This window comes from Coregonus clupeaformis, unplaced genomic scaffold (genome assembly GCF_020615455.1).
Source record: "Coregonus clupeaformis isolate EN_2021a unplaced genomic scaffold, ASM2061545v1 scaf0296, whole genome shotgun sequence".
In the NCBI taxonomy this organism is placed as follows: Eukaryota; Metazoa; Chordata; class Actinopteri; order Salmoniformes; family Salmonidae; genus Coregonus; species Coregonus clupeaformis.
In genome coordinates, this window is record NW_025533751.1 from 267,861 (window position 1) to 286,673 (window position 18,813).

Consider the following 18,813-nt stretch of genomic DNA (forward strand, 5'->3'; position numbering starts at 1 on the left):
AGATAAAGGAAGGGCGATGTGCTGAACTATTTTCAGCTCCGGTTGCTGCACATCTGCAGGATGAAAAAAGGACTGGTATTCTATCTTCACGCTACAGTATATATGAAGTTCATTTTGCGTTCAGCCAGTCCCCGTGGGTGAGGTGAAATATGGCATTTGTCCCACTAGTACCTATGGAAACCGTAGCATATGTTTTATCTTGCTTATACAGCCCTTCTATTTCTCTGGGAGTGTCGTAGAAGACATGGCTGGCGGCCAGGCAGATAGATAGCATGTCATGTGTCTTCCTTGGTGTATGTGTGTGTGTCCAAGCCCAAGGGGAGAGCAGGCTGCTGCTGCTGCTTCGTCTTTCGTCTCCCAGCCTCTGATGAATTCATATAATTAACTCTGCCTTGATCTGCCCGCTAATCCTGCATTCAGTAATAAGGGATTAAAATGTCACCTAAGCCACCTACTGTTATTGAGCCCAGAGACGTGTGTGTGTGAGCGTGTGTGTGTGCATGAGAGAGGGAGGGAGAAGAGGGGGACAGAGAAAAACAGGATTGTATGAGTGAACAGCATGGTTGGGCAAGTATATCTGTAGGAGTCTGTATGTTCAACTGTATGTGACATACTGTAGAATAAAACAAATTAGTGTTTCCTTGTGAACAGCTATTGAATAGGTTACTACTATTTTGGCTAAGGTGTGGTAGGGGTTGGTTGGTCTGGAGTTAGGGTGTGGCCTCGTTCTGGAAAGTTTCTGCCACAGTCGCAAAAATAAAACATAAAAGTGGGACAGGGGACTTTTGAGGAGAAATAACATTTCCATAACCTCTCCGGGCAAACCTAGAGAAAGAGTCATGGAGGAGAAAGACAGAAAGGAATGCCAATTCACTGGATAACAGCCCAGTCCAGAGCAGACCAACAGGCTGCCTGCCTGCTGCCCTCTTCTGCCTGGTTGCCTAGCAACCCCTAGTGTACTCCCCTGTGAGGCCGGCCCACTAATGACTGCTGTTGCCGCGGCAGCTCAGAGGCTACTAATGGTTCCTCTATTCGGAGCTGTGAAGCCTCATGACCAATCGCTGCAGTTTAGGGCTAGGAGACTGACTGATCACTGGGCAGGGACCCCAGGACCTCAACCCACCTTAACTCTCTCTAACATCACCACTAACTCTCCTTAACACCACCACTCCATCCTCTAACTCTCTGTAACACTGTCACTCCATCCTCTAAATCTCCCTGACACCACCACTCCATCCTCCACCTCTCCCTAACACCACCACTCCATCTATCCAAGAGTGTTGGAGTTCTCCACCACCCTCCTCCTTCACTCCAAACAAAGCAGCAGAGAAAATGAAAGGCTTCTAGACACAACTGGAACTTCCCAAGTCCCCCATCCGACTGCCAAAGCCCCCAGTCACTTTATCTTAAACCCTCCATGCTCTAACCCCAATTAGTCATCTGTGCTCCCATTCAGACACAGCCCTGTTCCACCACTCACACTACAGTATCTCTCAGTTAGTATACCCTCAAACAGCACTAGACAGAATGGTTTATATGGGATATGCATGGGATCCAGTGACAACCCATCTTTTGCTCTTATGAGTTAGTATTCTCATAGTCATAGTGTTACAGCCGGCCGTGGGATAAGACAACATAAGACAACAATAGATCTGTGTTATCTCGACCTCATGGCCTGTAAGTGTTTACATTAGCGTGTCTGTATGAAGGTTTGTGTGGGTGTTGGGTATGCAGCGTTAACCTTTGGTCCGGCGTCACAGTGTATTCTGGTGTATGTATATGTGGAAATAGGAGTGTCACGTTAGATGCATACATCCCTCCACGTCGTCTTGTCTCTTGGCTGTATTTGACTCATGAGGTCTGGGCTCATGTCAACTGCTGTCAAGTGTTCAATGGCCCTAAGCCTTCCAGCCATAGTGAACCTTACTGATGGGAGTGGGTTGTCCTGCACTGTGCTGCTCAGTGACACACACACTGGCCCTGTCCTCATGCCCTATGTAGGAGATACAGACCCAGTGCAGTGTCTACTGCCTACTGCATGCTCCAGGAGAAACAGCCAATACACCATGCATGGAAGACTGCCCTCACTAAGCACAGAGCCTCTCTACACTGACCTTTAACCCCACACTATTCATCCAGGGGAATAGGAAGATATTTGTCTTGTTTTATACAGTCAAAGGCTTTGAAACTCTTTATTTTTTACATGTCATACTCCTGAGAGAGAGGGGGAAGTGTGTTCAGGGGTCAAAAGGAGCCATGGGAGTTTTTATTCACAGCAGGCGTTTTTAAAAGCACTTTTAATGTTGAGCTTGGCGCTGCTAAGCTTTTTCCTCTCTGAAATGTATCTTCAGAGGTTGTTTATTGATTTGAACTCCTAACCTTTTTACAGTACTTTCTGTGTTTCTTGGAAGTATGTTTGTGTGTGGCTTTCAATAGCCAGTGTGTATGGGGTGGGCTTGGCTGACCAGAGCAGAGCAGCAGCATACTGGTCACGACGCTTGGATCTGGTCCTGAGGGGAGTGGTGGCGGTGATGGCGGTGGTGGGGGTAGGAAGTGTAGAGGGGTGGAGTGTGCAGAGCTGGGCAGGGCAAGGCTTAGAAGGGTAGGGGTGGAAAAGAGAGAGGGAGGGAGGGGAGGGAGGGACAGAGGGAGAGAGGATGTGTATAGAGCTGGGCAGGGCAGGGCAGGGCATGGCTGTAAGGGACAGAGGGAAGTAGGGAGGGGACAGGAAGCTCAGGGCAGCCAGAGAAGACCTCTCCCTGTGGGGTTGATAGTGGGTGATGTAATGGCATTAATCTCCACATGCCATCTGACACCCAGTGTGACTCTGTCATTGAAAAGTGCTAATTCTGCTGAACTGTGAGGGGGAACCAGGCATCTCCGGAGGCCAAGGCCCTGGATTAATTAGGCATGCTGGCATCAAACTCAAAGCTCACACATTCTCCTCTTCTTATTTACTAGAACAGAACAGAGCAGAGCACAGTTTATTTTGTTTATCTGATGCTTCAATGACACAGGACAAGAACTACAGGCCCATGAACATCACTCTGTCCCCCTTTCCTCCTGGTAGTGGTTGTAGTGGTTGTCCCCAGGTGGCCACACTAACCCAGGTGTTTTCTCCTCTCTCTGCAGATGAACCGGCCCATCCAGGTGAAGCCAGCCGACAGCGAAGGACGAGGAGGTAATTAACCTTCTCCTGGTTGTCCCTTCCCTCTTTCCACCCCTCCCTCCCTCCCTCCACTCCTACACCCCTCCATCCACTCCTACACCCCTCCATCCCTCCACTCCTCCATCCCTCCAACCCTCCTTTCCTTCCACCCCTCCACTCCTCCGCACACCTTAATGTTCTGCTCTCAGTAGGGACACACTGGGAGTTTGCAGAGTAGCCTTTAATATAGGTCACTCGCCTCTATTGACTTCCCATCTGTGCCGGCCGGGCCAGCAGAGAGAGGGGCTGTGTCAGGTTCACTGTCACTCTGAGAGGTTCAAAGTCGAGTGAGGAGCGGGCGGAGGAGAGGGTGGGAATCTATTCCTCCTCACTGTCCTCAGAGTGACAGCTCAGCCTGGTTACAGATGAGAGACACTGGGAGTCAACCCCCCTATCCATGCACCTCCATATCCTTCCTCTTCCCCTCTCCTCACCCCCACACAGCCACACTTCAGAGATCCTGTATAGGCTTTATCAGTCAACACCAGGACAGTTAAACCCATCCACTTCGTACTGCGTGGTAAATCGTACAATTCAGGTGTATTATTTTGACAACATATAAGATGGACAGAGGAGAGAGTATAGTTAGTAGTCAGACATGTTAATAAAAGATCAGTGATTTTGGGTTTAGGACTTTGACATGCACCAAATCACAAAACACTGCAGGTTTGAAGGTTTTTACACAGAGCTGAAGAGCCACCCGCCAGCCTGGCCCTAGCCAGAATGACAGCGTGATTGACTAGATCATTCCAAAGCCATTTGTAACATTATCGGGGTTAATGCAGATTAAGCCAGTTACAGATTTACATGTGGCATAATTACATCTAATTGACCCAGTGTGCATCTACATTGTGTGGGTTAGATGCATTATGTGTATCCCAGCCTTCTGATTTACACCACAGCCAGCCAGGGTAAGATTAGACCCAGACTGAGCCAGTTGGTGATTTACGTGGTCAAGATGTGTGAATCAGCCAGCCCATTTCCCTGTTCCCAGCCACACATTCACTCCCCCATTTAGATCGTATTTTTGTCACGGCGCCACTTTAATTAACGACCATCTAAAAACAGGCAAAGTCTGACGGACAAGACCTGGGCGGGAGCCAATCGGCATTTTCACGGAGATAAATTGGATCTCTGGTTTAAGGAAGGGAGGATGGATGGGCCACGATATCAATTACTACTCTTTCTCTAGCCGGAGAGGAGGAGAGGGGGAGAAAGAGGAAAAATACAGACAGAGTGAATGAAATACAGAGGGCTCTCTACGCCAGCCAGCACAGTTCTGTTCTCTAGCTAGTCAGAACATGTCACGTTCGTTGAAGGACGGGTCAGACCAAGGCGCAGCGTGATATGCAAACATGTTTATTTACACGAATAAACACACGACAAAACAATAAACTAACGACACGTGAAGTCCTAAGGTAACACAACAAACCTTATACAGAACAAGATCCCACAACCCACTAGAGCCAATAGGCTGCCTAAGTATGGTCCCCAATCAGAGACAACGAGCGACAGCTGCCTCTGATTGGGAACCACACCGGCCAACATAGAAATACCCATACTAGAACCTATAACATAGAACAACACAACATAGAAAATCACACCCTGACTCAACAAATAAGAGTCCCCAGAGTCAGGGCGTGACAGAACTTTGTGTTGGGGAGGACAGACAGTGTATAGGACACAGCTTGGCGCTGAATGAAATGCGAGCACGACAACAGGCCAGGACCCAACAGAGATATTGAGCGTTAATGGCAACAGGAAGTCATCAGACAGGGCAGGCAAATAAAGCATAGCCTCGGCTGACAATGAAATTAGATTTACTTTGAAGTCAGGGCGTGACAGTACCCCCCCAAAGGTGTGGACTCCGACCGCACAACCTTTACTTAACAGGGTAGGGGCCGGGTGGGCATTCCGGCTCCGGGCGTGACAACCACCAATTCTCCGCCTCCCTGTTGCGCCCCTGGTCTGGTCTGGACCTCGGCGCGCTGCTTCCCCTCTCCTTCCTCCCACTATACTCCAAGCCCTGTCTGGACCCTGGTGTGGGAGACCCCGAACCTGGAGAGGGGCTGACGTCTGGGTCTGGACTGGAGCCGCTGACCGGAGCTGGACCGGGCACCGGTGGAGCGGACTGCTCAGGCTCCGGACTTGAGCCGCTGACCGGATCTGGACTAGACCCCGGTGGAGCGGACTGCTCTGGCTCCGGAGTGGAGCCGCTGACCGGAGCTGGATCAGGCACCGGTGGAGCGGACTGCTCTGGCTCCGGAGTGGAGCCGCTGACCGGAGCTGGACTTGACCCCGGTGGAGTGGACTGCTCTGGTTCCGGAGTGGAGCAGCTGACCGGAGCTGGATCAGGCACCGGTGGAGCGGACTGCTCTGGCTCCGGACTGGAGCTGCTGACTGGTGCCGGACCAGGCACCGGTGGAACGGGCACGGGCCGTGCCGGACTGGACACACTCACCACTGGTCTGGTGCGCGGAGCAGGCACAGGCCGAACCGGACTAGGAACATGCACCACTGGCTTAGTGCGAGGAGCAGGAACAGGCCGGGCCGGACTGGCGACACGCACCACTGGCTTGGTGCGAGAAGCAGGCCGGGCCGGGCTGGCGACGCGCACCACTGGCTTGGTGCGAGGAGCAGGAACAGGCCGGGCCGGGCTGGCGACGCGCACCACTGGCTTGGTGCGAGGTGCAGGAACAGGCCGGGCCGGGCTGGCGACGCGCACCCCTGGCTTGGTGCGAGGGGCAGGAACAGGCCGGGCCGGGCTGGCGACGCGCACCACTGGCTTGGTGTGAGGAGCAGGAACAGGCCGGGCTGGCGACGCGCACCACTGGCTTGGTGCGAGGGGCAGGAACAGGCCGGGCCGGACTGGCGACGCGCACCACTGGCTTGGTGCGAGGAGCAGGAACGGGCCGGGCCGGGCTGGCGACGCGCACCACTGGCTTGGTGCGAGGAGCAGGAACGGGCCGGACCGGACTGCGAAGGCGGACTGGAGGTCTGGAGCGGAGAGCTGGCACAACCTGTCCTGGCTGGCTACCCACTTTCGCACTACACGTGCAGGGCGCTGGCACAGGACGCACTGGGCTGTGCACGCGTACTGGCGGTACAGCTCGTAGAACTGGCGCAGGATATGCGGGACCGAGGAGGCGTACTGGAGACCAGGAGCGTTGAGCCGGCACACCCGGTCCTGGTTGGATGCCCTTCTTCGCACGGCACGTGCGTGGTGCAAGCACAGGACGTACAGGACTGTGCCGGCGCACTGGCGACACAGTACGTAGCTCCGCATAACACGGAGCTTGCCCAGTCATACGCCTTCTCGCGTGAGTACGGGGAGTTGGCTCTGCTCTAACCCTAGGCTCCGCCAACCACCCCGTGTGCCCCCCCAACATTTTATTGGGGCTGCCTCTCGGGCTTCCTCCTTGACCGGCCTCCTCCGTGTTGCCGTTGCTCCTCTCCTGCCTGGGCATCTACCTTAGCCCATGGTCCTTTCACCGCAAATATCTCTTCCCATGACCACAACTTGCCCACCTGTGACATGGCCCTTCGCTCCGCCTGGGCACGCTGCTTGGTCCTCGTTTGGTGGGATCTTCTGTCACGTTCGTTGAAGGACGGGTCAGACCAAGGCGCAGCGTGATATGCAAACATGTTTATTTACACGAATAAACACACGACAAAACAATAAACTAACGACACGTGAAGTCCTAAGGTAACACGACAAACCTTATACAGAACAAGATCCCACAACCCACTAGAGCCAATAGGCTGCCTAAGTATGGTCCCCAATCAGAGACAACGAGCGACAGCTGCCTCTGATTGGGAACCACACCGGCCAACATAGAAATACCCATACTAGAACCTATAACATAGAACAACACAACATAGAAAATCACACCCTGACTCAACAAATAAGAGTCCCCAGAGTCAGGGCGTGACAGAACTTTGTGTTGTGGAGGACAGACAGTGTATAGGACACAGCTTGGCGCTGAATGAAATGCGAGCACGACAACAGGCCAGGACCCAACAGAGATATTGAGCGTTAATGGCAACAGGAAGTCATCAGACAGGGCAGGCAAATAAAGCATAGCCTCGGCTGACAATGAAATTAGATTTACTTTGAAGGCCTCGACTTAAAGGAAAACAGACAGCCCTGGGTAGGAGAGGGATTAATCTCTCCCTCTCTCTCTGTTGTGTTGTGTGTGTCTGTGTGTGTGGGTGTGTGTGTGTGTGTGTGTGTGTGTGTGTGTGTGTGTGCACATGCGCGTGCATGCATGTGTGTGTGTCTCAGTCAGAGCAGATAGAGTGAGGCCAGCCCAGCCAGGTAGACAGTATTCCCACCAGGGCCCTAGCTGTAGATTGGTTAGCAGTGGGACCAGCGCCTGCGCCGAGACTTCTGCCCCCATGGAATGGAGACACATTTATCACGTACAAGACATCAGCAATTATCTGTCATGAGGAGTCGCAAAGGTGTCTCGGTTACGTGCTTCTGCAGGCATTACGGCCCATTAGTGGGTTTAGAGACGCTCGTACACCTCCCTCTCCCTCCTCCCTACCTCCCCTCCTCCCCCAGAGAGCTGTCCTCTCTCCAGGGATAGAGATGTGTCAGGAGCGCTAGTAAAGGTTCAGCACAGGAAATGACTGTGGGACCAGACGACGCATAATCCTGCAGATCTATTGGCACATTGTGGATAGGAAAACTAATTCTCTGGGCTGTCTATTAGAATGACTCATGGGTTATTTATTTCTCCTTTGCATTATGAAACAGAATAGGAGGATGGGATGGGAGGAGGCTTTTTAGACTTTAAGTCTATTGGCACTTTGCTGCTCTGAGTCAACCAGCACCCCTCTCCACTCCTCTCCTCTCCCTCCAAAGTCTTTATCTGTTGTGCTTCAACCCAGCCTTTATTTCTAACTTGATCAAGTCATGATTTCAATTGGGAGATATGTCGAGACAATTGAAGCAGGTGCCTCTTCTCTTCTGCTATGTGGACAGTGCTTGAATAGAAAGTGTCTCATATCTCCACTTTAAACCCAAGCAATTTGCCTCAATCCAAACAGGGAAGTGGATAGAGAGGGGAGAGATAGAGCTAGTGATAGAGAGAGAGAGAGAGGGCTACAGAGCGAGGCCCAGACAGAAATGGAGGGAGTGAAGGAGACGGAGAGCTGGGGTCAGCAGGATGAGGGAGCTAACGGAGGGTGATGGGGGTAGCTGAGCGAATCTCAGCACTAAATCATTTGGGAGGCACCCCTTCCTTATCAACTCCTCTCCATCGATGAATCTCTTCCCCCTGACCTTGTCTGCCGCTGTATCTGTGAAGAAAAAATGAAGCCAGATTATCTATGATTGGAGATGGCCATTATGTAAACACAATCTGCGGGCTGCAGGTTCCACTCCTCCTGTAGCCATCCAGCCACGGCTACCATAGTAGAAGGGAGAGAGACCATGCTGATGAGGACAAGGATGGTGGATCAGTATCAAGCACCATCTCTCCCTCCCTTTACTAACTAGGAGAAGACAGAGTGCCTCCCTCTTATTCTCTCATTATGCTTCTTTAATTCACAAGCACTTCTGTCCGCATTGACCTTCAAGTCCACTCTCCATGCTTTCTCTACAGCAGCGTTTACCAACTCCAGTCCTCCAGTACCCCCAACAGCACACATTTTGGTTGTAGCCCCAGACAAACTCACCTGATTCAACTCATTGAGGGCTTGATGATTAGTTGACAAGTTAAATCAGGTGTGATGGTCCTACAACAGAAATGTATCTGTTGGGGGTACTGGATGACTGGAGCTGGGAAACACTGCACTACAGTGTATGTTCTTCTTTTGTAAGAGAGGAAACACACCAGACCGACGGAGAGCTAAAAGTCTCCCTCTCTGTCTATATTTGCCTCTTTGCTTATCTCTCCCTTCAATTTGTCCTTTTCCTAAATAATGACCAAGCTAATGTGGCATTAGAGTCCCACCATTAGGTATGTGTCTGCCTGATAATGTACCATTAGAGTCTTACTATTCTGTACACGTCTACCTGATAATGGAGCGTTAGAGTCCCACCATTCTGTATTTGTCTACCTGATAATGTAGCGTTAGAGTCCCACCATTCTGTATGCGTCTACCTGATAATGTAGCATTAGAGTCCCACCATTATGTATCCATCCTCCTGATAATGTAGCATTAGAGTCCCACCATTCTGAATGTTCTTCCTAATAATGTAGCATTAGAGTCCCACTATTCTGTATGCGTCTACCTGATAATGTAGCATTAGAGTCTTTCCGTATCTTTACATAGTTGCTGTTTGACTAGAGCTTGTATCAAGGTCCGTAGTTTCTGTCTGGGTTGCACTCTGCCCTACGGCATCCTGAGGAAGCCATTCTTTTTTTTGCTCTGTGTTCGTCCTTGCCTCGCCGCTTCCTCGTCTCAGCGCGTGTCTCTGAAGGACGACACCCAGTCTGGGAGGTGAGAGATTGACAGGACCTCAAGCTCTTGTGCGCTGTGCTGTCATGCCCCGCCCAGCAGATAGGGAAGAGTGAGGACTGATGTGTGGCTGCTGCAGCAGGCTGCCAGACTGCTGGGAAGGGTCTGGAGGCACCTCAACGCCCACTGAGGACCGTGCTCCACTTTACATGCAAATTATGCCAAAACATCTCGCTCCGCCTCTGGACAAGAAACGTGGAAAACTCTGAAAAGTCAGCATTAGCCCCGGCAGGGCGGCAAACACCCAGTTTGTCAGAGGTGCAGGGAACACTACGTAATAGCTCAAGGTTGGCTGGGCATTAAATTAAATTGCTTTGTTACAGCGGCTGTATGATAGGGCCATGCCACGAGAGAACATACACCCAAATTGTATTAGAAAAAATAGATGAAGTTGAAATATTTGGACAGAAATTGGAAGAGGCAATTTCTCCAAATTTCTTCTGTTGTTCTGTGATCGTTTTTGAAAGTCGCACCGAAGGGTCTAAGGCCTTCCTCGTGCTTCTCAGTAAATGAAAGTGACAGCTCTTGCAGTATGAGTAATGCATTTACAAGCAGGAGGCCTAGATCCTATCATCATGCCTGATACAGTGACAATTTGAATATTCCTTCCCTTCTGATGATTCTATTTACCGCCTCACTATGTTGAATAATCATCTGGCATATATCAGATTAGGCCTATCAGTAAAGAGACTATGGGTCTGCTCAGAAGCAAGGCCAGTCAGATGTATCTTCATCAGCATTACAGCAGGCCAGGCTGGAGCTGGAGCTGGGGGCTTTATATAGAGCTGGGGTATAGGGCTGAGGAGCAGGGTTGGGGCTGGGGGCTATAGAGCGGGGCCTGATCCCACCATGGCAGAGCCTTCCAGGCAGCAGCCGTGTGCCCATCAGCACCATAACCCATCTGATGTGTTTGCCTGAAACATTACTGTGCGTTTGAAATGCACCCAGAGGCCTAGCAGGAATCTTTTATTGTTGGGTGCAGCTGTCCGTGCTTTCAGAGCACAGCACTCACATACGCTCCACGCGAGCAGCACGCTTTAAGTGATATGGCAATGAGGCGTCATTAAAAAAACATGTCAACCACTGACACCTTAGTCTAGCATGAGACTAATTGTTTCTAAGGGCGGCATTTACTTGCAACCAGAAGGAAAACCTTTAGCTAAGTAGGTTTCTCAACAACTCATTCCCCACCCTGTGAGAGAAAGAGAGTGAGTGAGTGAGAGAGAGAGAGAGAGAGAGAGAGAGAGAGAGAGAGAGAGAGAGAGAGAGAGAGAGAGAGAGAGAGAGAGAGAGAGAGAGGGGAAGAAAATACCAAGCCATACACATTGCAGCCTACAACAAAAGTAGCACTTTAATCCAGAGAGAGAAGCATCAATCTTGACAGCATATGGCATCTGTGCAAAATCCATTCATTTTTAATACACCGGGCGCTGAAATGAAAAGGCTTCCTGAGACAAGCAATTGTCAGATGTCAGTTGTGTTTTGATAACTTTGATCTTCTCTTTTATTTGCATTCATAAAATGGGGCCGTCCACATGCCATCTCAGTTTGGACATGGCTGGAGACTGACACAGCCCTATTTCCCACACAATTACACCTACCTTCAGTCAAGAAATGAACAGCTGCAGAGAGAGAGACGAGTGGAGGATAGTGTGTGTGTGTGTGTGTGTGTGTGTGTGTGTGTGTGTGTGTGTGTGTGTGTGTGTGTGTGTGTATGCGCGTGTGTGTACGCGTGTGTGTGTGTGCGGTCAGTTGGACACTGTAGCACACAAACTTAGCTATCATTCTCTCTCCCTCTCTCTTTCTCTGTTTCTCATGCAGACACTTTTGTTTCATGTAAAGCAGTGGGGAGGAAGGACCATGCCGATTACATGGTGGGTGCTGAGTGGAGCCTTATTCACAGTACAGATCACCTGTTATAGCAGGGCTCCTGTTCTATCAGGGCTCATTTACAGACAGGGGTAAAAGGGGCTAGGATCTCTCTGTGAGAGATAAGTATGGAGGAGAGGGGTCATACAGACAGTCAGCTCATGTAGCCCTGCCACGTCAGTTAAATCCTAAGTGTTCTGCATAGTAAAGCATTCACTTTAGTCTGGATGTAAATGCAGGGTTGTACTTTAACTGTATACTCATTGATTTTCCCCCTCCACACACACTTTTATGAAGAACTCTCTCAGGCTGTTCTGGAGGCTAGACATCTTGTTATGCAGAGTAGTGAGCATCAATGGTTATTTATTCATAATCACAAATGCACTTTAAAAGCCTCCGAGTGGCCATAGGAGTAGAGAAACCTTGCAGAACCAATAACGTGCTGCTTTGGAGACAGGTGCAAAATTGATTAATTAATAGCAATTCATACTCTGGCCACCATGTTCAGTGCGGTGGGCCGGCAGGCTCGGCAAGAGGAGAGGAGAAGAGTGCTTAGGTCAGGTAATGAAAAGATATCGGCTCCAAATTCAATCTTCTCACTCTGGCCGTTCCTCCCTCCCAGAGGAGGGCTCAGAAGAGCTCTCACTCTCCTTTAACGCTTTCACTGGGTGTCATTTATTTCATCAGTTTGCATGTTTGAAAAGTTCATTACCTCGCTCATGGCTAGTTAATTAGCCTTGTAAAGCTATCATTAGACCTCCTCAGGCCCCAGTTGGAAATTAGTCTTTGTCCCAAAACATTAAGACGCCACAGGAGGCCTGCAAAAGTGCACTTCTACCATTAAGGCCTGATAGTGACACCCCAATGAAACGTCTGATGACAGAGAGAGAGAGAGAGAGAAGAGAGAGACAATCCTAATGGAGTCAGGTGTGTTCTGGGAGCCACTCAAGTCTCACCTCTTGTCTCATCTGGGAAGCTCTGACTCATTCCAGACAAACACCTGTCCTGGACTGTTCTGAGAGCTAAAAGCTGTGAATGCATCCCAACTGAGACCCATATCCTGTCCTCTCATGGTCTAGTCCCCATCCAGCCAGTCCCTACGCTGTTCTCCTCAGGCCTATCAGGCCAAGGGCAGATAGAGGAGCTTTAATGAGTAGAGAGATGGCTGCTGGGTGTGTTGGTGACGTGTGAGGCTTGGCTACTGTAGATGTAGGAGCAGGAGAATGTGTGAGGCCAGTTATTACAGCAGATGGCCATCTAGGAGTGAGAGGCTGGGGCCGTGGTCGTGACGTTTGAGGTTTGTGTATGGCTGGGTCAGTGTGAGGGTCAGTGTATGGCTGTGTCAGTGTGAGACTGGGTCAGTGTGAGGCTGGGTCAGTGTGAGGCTGGGTCAGTGTGAGGCTGGGTCCGTGTGAGGCTGGGTCAGTGTATGGCTGGGTCAGTGTGAGGCTGGGTCCGTGTGAGGATGGGTCAGTGTGATGGCTGGGTCAGTGTGAGGCTGGGTCCGTGTGAGGATGGGTCAGTGTATGGCTGGATCAGTGTGAGGCTGGGTCAGTGTGAGGCTGGGTCAGTGTGAGGCTGGGTCCGTGTGAGCCTGGGTCCGTGTGAGGCTGGGTCAGTGTATGGCTGGGTCAGTGTGAGGCTGGGTCAGTGTAAGGCTGGGTCCGTGTGAGGATGGGTCAGTGTATGGCTGGGTCAGTGTATGGCTGGGTCAGTGTGAGGCTGGGTCAGTGTGAGGCTGGGTCAGTGTGAGTCTGGGTCTGTGTGAGGCTGGGTCAGTGTATGGCTGGGTCAGTGTGAGGCTGGGTCAGTGTATGGCTGGGTCAGTGTGAGGCTGGGTCAGTGTGAGGATGGGTCAGTGTATGGCTGGGTCAGTGTGAGTCTGGGTCAGTGTGAGGATGGGTCAGTGTATGGCTGGGTCAGTGTGAGGCTGGGTCCGTGTGAGGATGGGTCAGTGTGAGGATGGGTCAGTGTATGGCTGGGTCCGTGTGAGGATGGGTCAGTGTGAGGATGGGTCAGTGTATGGCTGGGTCAGTGTGAGGATGGGTCAGTGTATGGCTGGGTCAGTGTGAGTCTGGGTCAGTGTATGGCTGGGTCAGTGTGAGTCTGGGTCAGTGTGAGGATGGGTCAGTGTGAGGATGGGTCAGTGTATGGCTGGGTCAGTGTGAGGCTGGGTCCTGAGTGGTGCAGTGGTAAGGACTGGATCAGTGTGGAAGAGTCCTGGCAGGCTGTAGGAGTCATGGGCGGCGCGTGGCCAGTGTCGTCCAGGGTGGGGAGGGAATGGCTGGCAGGATGTAGCTCAGTGGAGCATGGGTGCCAGGTGTGGGTTTGGGGGCCAGTAATGTGACTGTAGGCTGGAGGTCTGTGTGAGGATGGGTCAGTGTATGGCTGGGTCAGTGTGAGGCTGGGTCTGTGTGAGGATGGGTCAGTGTATGGCTGGGTCCGTGTGAGGATGGGTCAGTGTATGGCTGGGTCAGTGTGAGGCTGGGTCCGTGTGAGCTTGGGTCAGTGTGAGGCTGGGTCCATGTGAGGATGGGTCAGTGTGAGGCTGGGTCCGTGTGAGGCTGGGTCCGTGTGAGGATGGGTCAGTGTATGGCTGGGTCCGTGTGAGGCGTGACCAGATGAGCTTGATCGTGATTAGCAAGAGGGATTCCACTTGAAGATGAAGCTCTGACACCTCCAGCCATAGTAAGAGTGGCACACCGTCAGGCAGGCAGGCAGGGCATACTGATTATGCATGTGCTCATTTGTGTGTTGAAGCGGGGAGCAGCCAGGCACGTGTCTCATTTGAACTTTACAGGAATGTAACAGGATCTGATGTTCCCGTAGCTTTATTTTTAGAACAGCTGTGTCTAATGGTACCTGGCAGGTACAGGAGGTGTCACATCTGTCCAGGTCCAGGTGATGCTCTTGCCCCTCGCCTTCCCCCACCGCTTCCCTCCCCGACGCAGTCAAATGACTCACGCTGAAGATCAACAGTGTCATTTCCAATAAACTCCTCTTCCTCTCCCTGCCACGTTCCATCAGTTCTGGGGATGGGTTCTTGCTAGTAGCCATTCCATTCCACAACACAGTCGAATAGGAAATGCATAATGTAGAAGAAGGTAAAGAAGATGAATGTTCTGTCTAATGCCAGGGGAGATTAATTAGAAAAATCCTCCCTTCTGACTGGCCAGATCTGGAGGTATAGAAGCTGTACATCGTAGTCACAGCGCCCCCGTCTGGCCAGAGGGACTAGCCGTGTCAAAGTGGGCGAGGGAGGGGAGGGTATAGGTCAACACAGGCTACAGCTGTACAACACACAACCCAGGCAACACTATACACTGTATACTATATACACTACTACGCCATACTGGAGCTCTTATCTTCATGTCTTACTGATGCTTGACAGTAACAGCGCTCCTCACAACATCTGTATCAAACATTACCCTGACACTGCAGGCAGCTCTATCTACTAGAATAACTCAGTGGAGACAGGAAAATGTCTTCCTCCCAGGGAAACCACACAACAACAACAACAACAACAACAACAACAACAACAACAGCAGAACACACCAGTGTGCCTGATGATGAAAGGGAAGTGTTTTGAGTTTCCTGCTGAGGTGATCGTCACAGACTCAGCAGAACGGTGCCATCAGCTGTAGCATTTGTTTGTGTTCTCTCTCCCTCTTTCTTTCCCTCCTCTCCTCCTCTCCCTCGGTTTCCCTCCAGAAGACAGGAAGCTGTTTGTGGGGATGCTTGGGAAGCAGCAGAGCGAGGAGGACGTTCGGCGGCTCTTTGAGACCTTCGGCCAGATCGAGGAGTGCACCGTCCTGAGAGGGCCTGATGGGGCCAGTAAGGGTCAGCGCCTGCCCACACACCTCACTTCCTCTTTGCCTCTCTACTCCCATTCTCTCTTCTTAATTGTCTCCTTCCCGCTGTCTCTCGCTCTCTACTCCCCTCTTTCTCCCCCTCTCTTTCTCTATCTCTCACACACTCTCTCTCCATCTCTATTCCCCTCTTTCTCCTCCTCTCTTTCTCTCTCTCTCACACACTCTCTCTCCATCTCTATTCCCCTCTTTCTCCTCCTCTCTTTCTCTCTCTCTCACACACTCTCTCTCCCTCTCTATTCCCCTCTTTCTCCTCCTCTCTTTCTCTCTCTCTCACACACTCTCTCTCCCTCTCTATTCCCCTCTTTCTCCCCCTCTCTTTCTCTCTCTCTCACACACTCTCTCTCCCTCTCTACTCCCCCATGTATCCCTCTCTATCTCTACTCTCTCTCCTTCTCCTCCTCCCTCTCTCTCTCCTCTATTCCCTCACTTCACCTGTCTCCTTCCCACTCTCATCCACTCAATAGCTCACCCTGCTCACCCTCCTCTTCTCCTCTGGCCATGCCTTCCCCTGACTGTTCTGTATATCCCGTCCTGTTAACTTCTTTCTCTCGCCTTCTCCTTATACCTCCCCTACACATACAGCATCACACCTCCTTCCTCTCACCTATCTATCTTTTCTCTCCACACCTCTCTCTCTTCACTCCCTCCTTCTCCAGCTCTCCCTTTGTAGGCCCCATTCCTCACACCATTCACTGTCCCTAGGCTCGTACTCGACAAACACATTGCGAACACCTCCTCCTCTTCCCTCCAACTCCCTTCCTCCTCCTCTTCCTGTTATCAGAAAGGCGGAGGGGTGTAATTATGTTTGTTTCCCACATCCCTGTCATCCCTCCCTAGAGACATTTGTGGACGATAATGTCCTACTGTAAATAAATCAGTCTGTCCCTGGCTTTTAGCACTCACAACAATAACAGTAGAGCAGTATTCACCAAAACACAACAACAGCCCAGCCGCTATGAAGTCCATTGAATCATAACGAAGTGAAAGATGGCTATGGATGTTTGATTCAAGGATTGTTCTTAGCCAGCAGTCTGTCTTCCTCCTATCCTTTGATGGGTCTGTCTCATAGACCACAAGCCATGTTATTTCCTCTGATAAGCAACAAGCGTTGGGGTGCACTCGCTCTCTCCCACTCACCTCTATCCCTCCCTCCCTCCCTCCCTCTCCTCCTCCTCTCCCCCCTCCTCCCTCTCTCTCTCTCTCTCTCTCTCACTCTCTCTCACTCACTCTCTCTCACTCACTCTCCTCCCTCTCTCTCTCTCTCTCTCTCTCTCCCTCCCTCTCTCTCTCTCTCTCTCTCTCTCTCTCTCTCTCTCTCTCTCTCTCTCTCTCTCTCTCTCTCTCTCTCTCTCTCTCTCTCTCTCTCTCTCTTTCTATTGCCTGTGATTAATCCTCCTATATTAAATGGATGAATGTGTGAAATAGAAATGTGGGAAGGTGAGAGGTTTGATAATGTGCAGCTTCCAAGTACATTAAAGAGAAAGGCTGGTTATATTGAGCCATGTGCCTATGGTGTGTACATCTGTTCCTCTCTCTGTTGATCCGGGCTCTATTGCTCTGCGTTGCCCAAAGGCCTGCTCCTTGCTCCCTCTCCCCGGGCCGCTCCCGCTGCCTGCCTGGCTCTGATTGACAGCCCACAAAATGAAGTAAGCCCAGTGCTGTGTGCTCCTGCTGGGTCAGACGGGAACTAGTGTGCTCCCTCGTTCACTCCTTCTCTCTTTCACTTGTTTGCCAGCCACTGTAGCTCTCCTCTCTTCTCTCTATACTAGTAGCCCCCTTCTCATCACCAGTTTCATCTCCAGCTCTTTTCTTGATCTTGCTTTATATCTCTCTCATTGTAGTGCTAAGATCTGTAGTTGTGTACCATAGGCATAGGTGTTGTCTGTTACTTACAGACATTCCCAGTTGTTTGGCACCCAGGTGACTGAGAGAAGGGTTTGACTGACTGCACCTATCAGAGCCAGTTGTGCAACAATCCCATGACATCGTTAAGGAGACGGTGGCAGCAAATAATTTTGGCAACCACAGTGCCACTAGACATGGTGCCCATAAGTCAAATGAGACAGACCTTGAAATTGACAGTGCTATCTATTCCATTATGTAGCCTTTGTCCCCTGTTGATGTAAATGTATGCCACTCGGAAGCTTTCAGCGTCCTTTCAACCCAATAAAAAGGCCAAGAAGTTTGACATCCATCTCTGTATGGCAGCTGTGCTCAAAGTACTCTCAAAGTGAAACACTTGCTGCCAGAGTTGAATGGAGCGAGGAATTGTCAGGAATAACGGAGAGATGGCTTTTAGGTCTATAATTAAGTTGTGTTATAAATGTCATCCATTCTGCCTGATGGAATTCATGCATACATATTATTTTCCCAGGGAATTCAAAAGGCAGCACAGAACCTCCAGCTAGCTTGAAAGTAATGCAATCTTTTTTTCTTTGTTTTCTTCCTATTCTCAACCATCAAATTCAAAAACCTTGACTGACTGTGCACTATAATTTATGAGTCTAGCTGCACTTCCAATTATTTTGAGAACTCCATGCTCCGGGTCCCTAAACCTATCCAGGTTTTTTTTAGGTCAGGGAAAGCAAGGCTACACACAAGGCGCTACGTTCGCTGCCTCAGTCAGTGGGGGGCGTTGAGAGCCCCACATGTTTAAATGCATGTTGTTTGCAGAGCACAGCGATTCTCAGTCTGCCATGCCTCCAGTCGGGCTGAGCTGAGCCGGGACACCAGGGCTTAATCACTGCCAGGGCCAGCCTTGTTAGCTAGGTGGATGTTGGGGAGGGAGGGAGGTAACCAACAGTATGCCATCTAGGACCTGGAAACGAAAGCTGGGCCCTTTAAGTTTCCAGAACAAACTCTCCCTTATTATTTCCACTACAAAGGTTAAACGCTTTTGTTCCCTCAAATAGAGGCGTGCAATCAAACATTCCCCCAGCAGGCTGCTGCCTCCCACCCTCGCTCCAGTTGGAGGAAAAAGGGACCTTTAGCTTCCAAAGCAGAGCGGAGTGCCAGAGAAGGGAGAGCAAGGGGGCCGCAGTGAAATCAAAGCCCTTTGTGACTTGTCAACCAACCCCCTTTTATGTCATGTCTCCTGCCTTTATATAGCATCTGGTCTGAACACATACTAACTAACCCATGCAGCCGTCATTAGAGTTCTCATATACGTTTAGAAAACGTTATATTACATTAGATTCCCATTTTCACATTTCTACATACAACATTGATCATGTTGATGGAGCACAGATTGCCACGGTGACAGGGGGAAATAGTTTATATGCAGCCAGTGTATGTAACTCCATCCATGGTCACATTTGATTTGGTTGAGGAAATGATTCATTTGTCTACATAGGGATGCTGGATGGCTCTTTTAGAATGCGTAAGCGAATTGGG

The 18,813-nt window shown here is 50.6% G+C and overlaps 1 protein-coding gene across 23 annotated transcripts in view; it reads left to right on the plus strand.

Moving 5' to 3' along the window:
* The window catches only part of celf6 (CUGBP Elav-like family member 6), a 157,638-nt gene that overhangs the window by 102,722 nt on the left and 36,103 nt on the right, over window positions 1-18,813 (plus strand). For 17 of the 23 annotated variants that reach the window (XM_045214685.1, XM_045214690.1, XM_045214687.1 and 14 more), the window contains exons 3-4: window positions 3,133-3,181; window positions 15,260-15,388. In XM_045214685.1, coding sequence (XP_045070620.1) covers window positions 3,133-3,181; window positions 15,260-15,388 — 178 coding nt within the window. The remainder of the gene's footprint in view (window positions 1-3,132; window positions 3,182-15,259; window positions 15,389-18,813) is intronic. The other 6 variants (XM_045214688.1, XM_045214700.1, XM_045214706.1 and 3 more) reach the window with 2 other exon arrangements.